This window comes from Myodes glareolus, chromosome 14, assembly GCF_982192425.1.
Source record: "Myodes glareolus chromosome 14, mMyoGla1.1, whole genome shotgun sequence".
Lineage (NCBI taxonomy): Eukaryota > Metazoa > Chordata > Mammalia > Rodentia > Cricetidae > Myodes > Myodes glareolus.
The window spans coordinates 39,780,605-39,792,386 of NC_142039.1; the positions used below are offsets into that span (position 1 = coordinate 39,780,605).

General features: G+C 41.5%; 1 protein-coding gene across 1 annotated transcript; it reads right to left on the reverse strand.

Annotated features, from left to right (window-relative positions):
* Positions 1–9,605: 9,605 nt before the first annotated feature.
* Positions 9,606–10,547, reverse strand: LOC148119804 (olfactory receptor 2B2-like). The gene has a single exon (XM_087896446.1). The coding sequence runs from the start codon at positions 10,545–10,547 to the stop codon at positions 9,606–9,608; it is 942 nt and encodes a 313-aa protein (XP_087752572.1).
* Between the last annotated feature and the right edge of the window lie 1,235 nt (positions 10,548–11,782).

Consider the following 11,782-nt stretch of genomic DNA (forward strand, 5'->3'; position numbering starts at 1 on the left):
ATGTGAGAGTTAGCTAATAAGTAGCCTGACCTGATGGGCCAATCAGCTTTATAACTTACGGAGATTTCAGTGCGATTTTTCTTCTGGGACCTTGCCAGCTGGGGGAACTAGGCAGGACAGAAACCCACAAACTAGCAGGCACCCTCATATTACACACAGCTTTTAAAATTGCTTTGATTGGTCACTTGTGGTGACTGTTCCAGGATGAGAGCAAGGCAGTTGGGGACAAAATTTGGCTTCTTTGGAGCCCATGCTTTCTGAATGCACTGGGACATCACACTCTACTCACTAATATGTACAACTCTAGATGCACCGAGTTTTTAAATGCTATTTGTTTCTTGGATCTGAAAGGAAAGGGTATTATTATTCTGCCAACTTTGCCCCAATGGTTAATTAATTATTCAATGTGTGTGTGCGTGTGTGTGTGTGTGTATGTGTGTGTGTAAGATAAAGAGAGAGAGCAGCAATCTTCTACTATTTCAAACTGAATATGTGTGTAATTTGAAGAATTTTAATGACCATAAGACCATGATCATGTTAAGAGTGAAATTAAAGTAGATGCTCACCAGTTCAAGAATCCAGAAAAAAATCTCATCAATTAAATTATCTTTATGCCCTTTTAAAAGATGAAGGGTTTTGTGGCCCAGAATGATGAGATGGTTTACTGTGTTGAACAACATCAAAAAACCCCTGCATAAAAAAATTCTTGAAACTTATGATACCACAAATGGAAAAATATGTGATTGAGAATCTCTTACAAATGATTTGCTTTTGTCATTTTAGTTTTTGTGTATTTATGTGCCTGTGTGTATGTATGTCACATGTATGCAGGTGCTTGTAGAAGCCAAAAGAAGGTGCCAGATCCCTGGAAGTTGTAAGTCACCCAATGTAGGGTCTGGGAATCAAACTCAGGTCCCCTGGGAAAGTAGCAGGCACTCTAACTGCTGAGCCCCCCATTTTAGGTTTTCTTTGTATTACTGTGATAAATTCCATGACAAAGAGGAACCTTTAGAGTAAAGGGTTTATTTCATCTTATGCTTTCAGGTCCCAATCTATCACCAAGAGAAGCTGGGTGGTGGTGGTGCATGCCCCAAAGAAGCAGAATGTGATCTGCCCCACTGAAAAAGGTACTGAGCCATGTGGCTAAGATAGGTAAGAATAATGGGTTAATATAAGCTACAAGAGCTAATAAGTAGCCTGAGCTAATGGGCCAATCAGTTTATAACCTAATGTAGACTCTCTGTGTGATTTTCTCTGTGACTAAAGGGATGGGGGACTGGTCAGGACAGAAACCCCAATGAGCCCGGGCCTCATGTTACAGAATGGTGCCCACGTGGATAACTGCATCCACAGAAAGTCTGAGAAAGCTTGGGAAAGAATAGAGTAAAGCATGTTCTCTTGGTGGCATCAATTTCTCGGGTCTGCCCTGCTTGCTAGAGGCAAGTGTTCTCATTTAAGAGAGACTTCCTGACTCAGCTTTAGCTGCAAAACCCTGCAGCTCTTTAAGAGGTCCTGCTACGAAACATTTAAATGGTGTTGATGACAAGCTGACCTCATGCTTTTCAGTTTTCAGCTGTAGCAGGAAAGAGCTGTGTAGTTTTAAACTGCCGGATTTTGGGGCCATCCTGCCAGGGCAAACTCTGACTCTTTGAGGCAGGAGGTCCAGCAATAAACATGGCTCCAGCCAGTATCTCCACCATGAGACTGGAATTGCAGAAAGCTAAGGAATGGGCTGGATCCAGCTATTAAAGCCACGACTTTAATCCTACTCATATTGCTTGGTAAATTAAAGATTCATGTGGTCAGAAAAACAGAGACACAGTAAAGAGAGATTCAAAGAACAAAAAACCTCTAAATGGTTTATTGTGTGTTAAAAATATATGTAGGCTAAAGGTTAAAGTCCTTAAAATAAATAAAAAAGAAAGAGAGTAGTTGGGTGTGGTGGTACACACCTTTAATCCTAATGCCTGGGAAGCAGAGGCAGACAGATCTCTGTGAATTCAAGGTGTGGTAGCAGACACCTTTAATTCCAGCACTTGGGAAGTGGAGGTAAGTGGATCTCTGTGAGTTCAAGGACAGCCTGGTCTACAGATGGAGTTCCAGGACAAAGATACACAGAGAACCTCTCTCAAAAAGCCAAAAGTTAAAAGTAAAAATTAAAGGTTAAAATAAAGCCATGTAAAGATGAAAAATACACAGAGAATCTTGATACTGTATGCTATTATTTTCTCTTTGAAATGGTTGAATGCTGAGGAAGGAACAACAGCTGCTAGAAGATATTTGCTTATAAATGCTGCTGAATTAATCCAAGATAGGTATTTTGAAAATACCTTAACTTCAAAATTGAAGTCAAAAGGTATATTACTTTGGAGAAGAGATTTTGCTTTTGTTTCCACAGGAAATGAGGAAATGAGAGGCTGTGGACTCATTCTGAGTTAAGAAAAATCAGGTTTGTTTGAGGAAGACCACCTGAAAAATCTCCGGTAGGAACAGATGGCCTGGATGTCTGAGTTCTACATCCAGAACAGATTCAAGATGCTGCCTGAGATGATCAAGCCTCACAGGATACTCCAGTCAGGACTTGATCATAACTCTAAATTTTCTTTAGGTCCCCATAAGATTATCAGTGCCCCCAAACAGCCAGAAGTAGCCAGAAATACTACACCCACATACCCCCCCAAAATGGACTATAGATATTTTCCTTTGTTTCTTGTTTTTTTGTTTGTTGTCTTTTTTGTTGTTTTTTTAAAGAGGGGGAGGTAGTGTGGGAGAATTGTCTGTATTCTGTCAATCATGTTTTAAATAAATGCTGATTGGCCAAATGCTGATTGGCCAGGCAGGAAGTATAGGCGAGTCAACCAGACAGGAAGTAGAGGCGGGGTGATTCGAATAGGGGAATTCTGGGAAGGGGGAAGCCCATTCCTCCAACTCCAGCCCAGATCACCAAGGAAGCAAGATGTGAGCTGCCCCACTGAGAAAGATACCAAGCCATGTGGCTAACATAGATAAGAATTATTGGTTAATATAAGCTACAAGAGTAATAAGAAGCCTGAGCTAATGGGCCAATCAGTTTATAATTAATGCAGACTCTCTGTGTGATTTTCTTTGGGACTTGCCAGCTGTGGGAACTGGGCAGGACAGAAACCCTAACAAGCCGGCCCTCATGTTACAGAAGCCAGGGCAGGAACTCAAGGGAGGAGCCTGAAGGCAGGAACTGAAGCAGAGATCACAGAGGAGTACTGCTTACTGGCTTGCTCTCTGACTCATGCTCAGCCTGCTTTCTTATAAAACACTGGCTCTTCTGATCAAAGATAGTGCCATTAAGAGTGGACTGACCCCGCTATGTCAATCATCAGTCAAGATAATCTCTCACAGACTATGACCAAGGTCAATCTTATCTGGGAAAACTCAGTTTTCTCTTTCACAGTGACTCTAAGTTGACAATAAAATCCAACCAGGGTGCCATCTCTTGTAGACAAAGACTGTGGTGCTTGCTTTTCCATCCACCCAGACCCAAATAATCACACAAAACAATTTTAATTACAACATCGTTTGACCAATAGCTTAGGCATCTTTCTGATTAGCTCTTACATCTTAAATTAACCCATTTCTATTAGTCTGAGTATTACCACTAGGCTGTGACTTACCAATGCTGTCATGTTACTCCTTTGACAACTACATAGCATCTCTCTGACTCTACCTACTTTCTCTCTATTTCTCTGTTCAGATTTCCCACCTGGCTTTATTCTGCTAAGACATTGGCTAAAGCAGCTTTATTCATTAGCCAATGGTAATAAAACATATTCACAACATACAGAGGAGATTCCCACAACAATCTCTCCAATCCCTGAATGAAAATCCTAAAAGGTGGCATTTATGATTTATTATTCATATGAATCCCAAATGTGTGGCAGGCATTCTCTAGGGTCACCAAACAGCAGCCAATTCATGACACAGAGACTTGGTATAAGTTATGAATGTTCAGCCTTATCTTAGCTCTTGTTTTAATCTGTTTCTCTTTAGCTACATTTTGTCTCAGGCTTTTTGCCTTTCTTTCATTCTGTATATGTTACTTTCTCTTTCTTTTGTGTCTGGTTGCCTGGTGGCTGCCTGGCTTCTGGCCCCAGGTGTCACCCTCTTTTTCTCCCTCATTCTATCTCATCCCTCTCCACTCTTCTCTTCTCTCCTCTTATTCTATCTGCCTGACAGTCCCACTTATCTTTCCATTGCCTAGCTATTGGCTGTCCAGCTTTTCATTAGACCAATCAGGTACCTTAGGCAGGCAAGATAAAACAGCAACACATCTTTAGATGATTAAACAAATGCAGCATAAGCAAACTTAGCACACTTTTACATAATTAAAGAAATATTCCATAACATAAATAAATGTAACACATCTTTGCCTGGTTAAAGTAATGATCCATAACACAAATGCCCTCATAAATTCTCATGAGACAGGTGATGAGAGATCTTCTGTTTTGGTTTGGTTTGGTTTGGTTTATCAAGACTGGATTTCTCAGTAGCTATGGAGCCTGTCCTGGAACTTGCTCTATAGACCAGATTGGTTTTGAACTCACAGAGATCCACCTGCCTCTGCCTCCTGAGTTCTGGGATTAAAGGCATGCACCATCAATGCCCAGTGATTTTGAGAGATCTAACTGAGTTGCACACAGAGGAAAAAGAGATATAACATTGAGCCAAAAGTATCCCAGACTCAATCAACAAGACATGTCTACAGTGACCACTAGTCAAATCAGGCAGGGAAGCTTTACTACTCTTTCTTTCTCTTCCACCATTTCAGAGAGAAGGCCTAACCAATACTGTGAATTCAAATGTATGGCTTCTAGAATTTTGAAAAGTAAGTTTTATTGCTTCAATTCATCAAGAATTGGGCAACATGTTATAGTGGCCCTGGGTGATGAATACAAATGATTGCTTTATTGTGTTCAAGATTTTATCTTCTGGAAACTAACTAAATTCTTCCTACACTATGATTGCCAGAGTCATAGACTTTTTTTGGATTAGAAGGGATCTTAGATGTATATTCCAACATCCTCCAGCATTTGTAAATATCAGAGATACTAACCCATTTTGTATTTTGTAGTGTAGTGTCTATGAGAAAAGTTAGAATAGGTTCTAGCAGTTCTGTCCTCAAATGACAAGCCATCAGCCAGACTTCCACATGACACCTGCTATGCCATTCTTCACTTTCTCTGGTTTGTTCTTTGGTCATTCACAGACACCAATGTATAAAATTTATTTTCATTATAGAAATATTCCTAGAACAGAACTTAAATGGGAAATCATTAAGTAGATTTTAATTTGATCTTTATTTTATATAAATTTTCATTTTCCAATATTATCAAAAATGGCCACTTCTATTAGGATTATATAAGGCCGATATCTTTATGAGTCCTTTCTTCCACTGCACTAAAATTACCTTCTTAATTTTTACACACTAGAAGGAATTCTGCTCTTTGTGAAAGAAACTCCATTTCTTGAGCACCCTTCTAATGCTGATGTCAAGGACATCATGACAAAGCACTTCCTATTCTAAGCTGAACAAATCTATACCTTAAAACATCTTCAAGAGTTTGATATTCTGATTCCTCAATTCTTCACTCACTCCCTAGTCTATGAATTCATTTTAGTTGCAAAATAGATTGATTAAAATGCAAATCCTAGAGCTAAAACCAATAGCATATTACTACATGTTTGTCTTAATTAAATTTCTATTGCTGAAGTCAAGTATAATGACCAAAAGCAACGTGGGGAGGAAAGGATTTAGTTCATCTTACAGCTGGTCCATCACCTAGGGAACTCAGGACAGGAACTCAGGGCAGGAACTCAGGACAGGATCTCAGAGGCAGAAACTGAAGCAGAAACCATGGAGGAACATGTATTACTGGCTTGGTGCAAAAGACTTGCTCAGCCTGCTTTCTTTTACCATCCAGAATCGCCTGCCCAGGGATGGCAGTGCACACAGTGGGTAAGGCCCTTCTACATCAACCATGAATCAAGAAAATGTCCTACAGACTTGTCTATAACCCAATTTTATGGAGGCTGTTTCTCGATTAAAATCCCCTCATCCAAGATATACTTAGGTTTGTGTCAAGTTCACAAAAGCCAGCCAGCACAATGCTATTCTCAGTAAGCGATCCAGGTGAGGCTTTTATGGTATTGGTTGTCAAGATATTTCAGTATCTTGTAGTGTATAAGAGAGAGAGTGTATAAGAGAGTGTATAAGAGAGAGAGTGTAGTGTATATATATATATATATATATATATATATATATATATATATAGAGAGAGAGAGAGAGAGAGAGAGAGAGAGAGGTGAAAGAGAAAGAGAGAAAGAGAGTTTTGTTAAATTTCACCAGCTTTTTCTTGTTTTTGCTTTTATTCTTATTTCATACATCTTTAGAATAATTTTTCTCTCATTCCATTTTCCTTTTTGTATCATTTATGTTTATGACTATTAATGTTTTGCCTGCTTGTTTATCTATGCACCTCCTTTGTACCTATTGCCCACAGAGGCCAGAAGGCCAGAAGAGGACATCAGATCTCCTGGGACTGTAATCACAGATGATTGTGTGAGGTCATGTGGACACTGGGGATCAAAGAGCACTGGCTGCTTTTCGAGAGGACTGGGGTTCAGGACCCACCATCTACATGGTGTCTTGTAGATGCTTGAAACCGTAGACCCTCTTGCCTCCATGAACACTGCATGAATATGGTCCATAGATATATAAGTAGTCAAAACACAAGTACACATAAAAATAAAATAATGTTCTTTAGCACTTTGTTGATTCTGAGAGTCAAGTGGAAGATGTATGAATCATTATGTTCTAGTTCAAGGGAACTAATAAAGCTTCAATAAGCATTCTTCTTGAATATGAAAACTGATTTAAAAAAATGGCGAACAGCATTGTATGATGAACATTTGAGAAATTATTTAAACTGCAAGTAGTGCTCTAATGGTTAAAGGAGAGAGATGTATGGCCAGGAGAAATTGTTCAAAATGCCAAAAAGAAGTTTGACTCTGATTATAAAATACAGCTTTACTATTTTTATTTATTTATTTTTGGTACATGAAATAGAGCAAGACTTTAACAGAAGTAGAAACCACAAAAATAAAAGAATTGAAGATTTGATTAAAACTTTAGAAATTATCAATGAATTTTTCAGTATACTGTTGTTTCTTTTTCTTTTCTTTCTTCCTTTTTTTTTCTTTTTCTTTTGGCTTTTCGAGACATGGTTTTTAAGTAGCTTGGGGCCTGTCCGGGAACTAGTTCTTGTAGACCAGGCTGGCCTCGAACTCACGGAGATCTGCCTGTTTCTTCCTCCCCAATATTGGGATTAAAGGTGTGCACCACCACCACCCAACTAGTGTTTCTTAAACAGTGTGGAATTTCACTCTGGGTCTCATAACTGTGCACTTCTGATTAGAGAACAGAAGCCTCAGACAGTTTTGTAGCATTGTGCTAGATCTACAGCTGTCTGAAGAAAAATCATAGAGTTCTCACTTATGAATGTAGATGAGAATATTCACGTGTATGAAAATGTATTATTTCTGGGAAAAAGATCCACAAACATAGTTTAGACCCTAAAATTTTAAAAAACATTGCCAAGTATAAAAGTGGTCTAAGTCCTGAACATGGGAAACGTGTAGGGTAAATTGCTTGGGAGGATCATAAAAAGTCAGTTCTCAAATCTTGGAGATCCTCCTGCAGGGAAGGATCTGCAGGACCGGCTCCTTCACATGCTCCAGCAGTTCCGGGATGGGGTAGATGTTGAGGTGGGCTAACTACAGCCCTGGTTCTGGGCCTGGGTGGTAGCAGAGCTGCCCAGCTTACCAGCTTTCCCTCATCAGCACCACTAAAGCAAGCTCTCCAGTGTTCTGGTGGAAGCTCCACCCGAGACCCTGGCATCCATATACCCAAAGAGTCTGGAATATTCTGGGGGAAGTTCCACCTAAAATCCTCTCCCTCATCTCTCTCCAAAGCCTGCCATGATGTAGGATGTCCTATGTATATGTTGCTTTTATTGGTTAATGAATAAAGAAGTTGTTTTGGCCTGTGATAGGGCAGAGTAGAGCTAGACAGGGAAATCTAAACTGAATGCTGAGAGAGAGTAGGCAGAGTCAAGGACAAGCCATGGAGCCCTGCAGGAGGCAGATGCAGGAGACAGATGCCAGACAGAACCTTACCAGAAGGCCACAACCATGTGGTGATACACAAATTAGTAGAAATGGGTTAATTTCAGATATAAGAGCTAGCTAGCAATTCGCTTAAGCTATTGGCCAAACAGTATTGCAAATAATATAGTTTCTGTGTGATTATTTTGTGTCTGGGCAATTGGGAACGAACGAGCTGCCTTCTGTGAACACTTTCACATCTCAGAATGCTCGCCAAATAATGACCCCTCCCTCACAGATGCTCAAGACGACTCCTGGAAGGTATTTGAACTGCACCTCCTCCACTGAAAACAGACACATAGTTTTCAGGTCTCTCTTTCCTGTCTCCACTCTGGGGGGCTGGAAAAGCATCTGGGAGTGTTGCTTCCATGAAACGTGGGATTTTTCTGTTTGGTTTGATTAGGTCTGATCTGGATTGCTGCACTGGCGAGGAGGCTTGTTGGAGTGCAGAAACTTTTCATCCAGCACTGCCCTGGCTAACTCACCCAATGCCAGTGCAGCAGGCAGAAAGATCAGGGTTGCTTCTCCTGTTCCCATGCCCGCAGGGCTGACTCACCCACACCCACACCACCAGTGATAGTTCTTCCGTTTTGCCCATGAGAGGTGCAGGACCTGCTTTCCCAGCTACTGTAGAGACCAGCTTTCTATCCTGCCACAGGGGGTGAGGGGAGTGGGAGGGCCTCAATGATGCCACCACATGGTAAATATGGAGGGTGTAAATTCTCCTGCTCTTATGCCATCAGGTTCCCTCACCTGCACTGTCCCCTCCCTGCCCCTGGCAACAGTGTCAGCTCTAGTGTGCAAGCTAGGAGAGACTCAGGGCCCTCTACTCTGTGTGCTGCAGCCAGTGAAGGGCAGGCGCAGGTCTCCCAAGGCAAGAAAAGGATGTCCAAGGAGGGCCCAAGGTGATGCTGCAGTAGAGGTCCGAGGCCTTGAGCCAAACCAATGACTCATTGCAATCAACACTTAGAAGTGAAGATGTATGGACTTGACTAAAGCATAAAGTGTGTAACTCACTGCTTCACACCACAGCTTCCATGCTGAGACGTTTGTTTTTATTTTTTGCTTTTCTTTTATATTTTATTCTATTTTGGGGAGAAGGTGGCAAGGGTAGAGGGGAGAAGACAGAGGACCAATACCAAGAGACAGTGAGATGAACGGGATCGAGATGCATCATGTGAAATCCAGGAAGAATCAATACAAAGTTTTGTTTTTGTTGCTGTTTGAAAAATGGTCACTTCTTAGGATATGCGAAATGAATATATCTAGGAAGCAGAACACTAATACAGGTTTCAGACAACAAGATGGTATTTGAGGAGGATCATCATGATAGTTCTACAGGGAACTAAACAGTATAATCTATCAGGCTGTAAAAGGTTATGTTCATAGGACGCAAGTATGCCTACTTCTTATTTTGTGGCCAAGAAGACCCTGGCCACCAACCTCTTAAATGCTCCCTTTACCTCTTTGTTCCGAAGTGTGTAGATCAGGGGGTTCAGCATGGGTGTGATGAGCCCATAAAAGAGGGACACCATTTTCCCTCTGTCTTTGGAGGTAGGGGACGGTGGCTGCAGATACATGTAGATGGCAGTACCATAAAACAGCACCACCACAATTAGGTGGGAGCCACATGTCCCAAATGCCTTTCGCCGACCTTCAGCTGACCTGATCCTCAACACTGCTTTAACGATAAAAGTATATGATATGAGTATAAGAGTCACAGGTATTATAAGGAACACAATACTTACAAAAAATAGTTCAGCTTCAATAGTTGTGGTATCCACACAGGACAGCTTGAGCAGGGCAGGGATCTCACAGAGGAAGTGATCCACTTTCTTGTGGCCACACCGTGGCATCTGAAGGGTCCACATGGACTGCAATACTGAGTTGCTGAAGCCACTGATCCAACACGCAGCCGCCAACTGGAGGCAGCGCCTTTGATGCATAATGATGGCATAATAGAGAGGCCGACAGATGGCTACAAACCTGTCAAAGGACATGACGCCTAGAAGAAAGCATTCAGTGCAACCCAAGGCCAGGAAAATGAAAAGCTGGACCACGCAGCCTCCATAGCTGATCACCTTCCGGGAGCTGCAGATGTTGACGAGCATCTGGGGGACTGTGCTCGTGGTGTAGCACAGGTCCAGCAGGGACAGGTTCGTGAGGAAAAAGTACATGGGGGTGTGGAGTTTGGAATCCAGGCGGGACACAAGAATTATCGTCATATTCCCAAAGATGGTCAGGATATAGGACACCAGAAACACCACAAAGAGTGGCAGCTCCAGCCATGGCCGATCTGAGAACCCTAAGAGAATGAACTCCCCTGAGATGCTCTCATTCGCCAGAGTCATGGTAGATGGTGCAGTCTCTGGGTCCCTGGAACACAAAGGGTTAGTAAGCCGGTGAACATGTTTATTGACCACATCAATTAGATATGAAGTGATGATGTCAGAGCGTTTCATGTATTTACAAACTGATCCTGTTAGTGTGAAAACCATATTGATAAAAGGTTAAGCGTCTGCCAAACCTTTCACAGGTGTTCATGGATTCCTCACAGTTTTTAACACAGCGATTTCAGGTTTGCAGCACTGTGTCCATTTCTACAGTCACAGAGCTTCTCCTCTGTGTTTGCCTGTTCTGTGGACGGTTGTTCTGGGGTCTTTCTACCTAGATATGTGCTGTTGCGAGGACAGAGATATTGCTCCTGTTGTTTAAATTTACTTAAATTTCTTCCCAGAGTCAGTGAGAGTGTCTGGTTGCAGGCATTTGTTAGAATTATGTAACCCTCATTTCTCCACTATTCCTGCCATTCTCTAAATAAGTCCAGATATTAATTATGGCATCTACCTCATAAGTTTTCAGACACAATGTCAGGAGACTCATCCTCTAATGCTGTGTCACAGAATCCACACAGTACTGTTACTGGTGTGACAGTGAGGCTGGCAGGAACTAGTTTCATTGCATCTTGTGCTCTGATCTTCAGGGTCCTCATCTGTAAGGTAAAGACACAGATGCATTTTCTGGCCTGTTGAGAGTCACAGGTGCACCCCGCTCAACCTAACTCTGGGAAGGAACAGAAGAGTGAGCTCAAAGCATTCACAGTGACAGAGGGACAGAAGTGCTCCAAAGAGTCACTTGGAGCTTCTACAGTGTTTCTTTTTTAAATACATCAGCAGGCAAGTGGTTATGTTACAACCCTCAGAGTCAGGTTCAACCCCAGGGGACAAAGAAACAGATTCTAAGTATGGATGTTATCTTTTGTGTAAACAGACCAGGCAGTGCCTGGAGTTCAGGTGCTGGCCACAGGTGTCAGAGCGCTGGGATACTTAGTGTGGAGGTGAGTGAGAATCCTAAATATCTTGGAAGTAGTGATATAGCAACTCCAACCTCTAAAGAGTATGTATCCCAAAGAAATTTCCATAAAAAACTAAGTTTTCAAATTTATTTTACCTATATGAGAATGTGTTTTTTATGTGTTTTTTACAATTTTGTCCAAGGTTTTTAAAATATTATCTATGGGGATTGATTTTTCCTCACTTATTGTAAACCATTTAGTTCCCATCATCTGCTAGGTGTTCATGAAAAT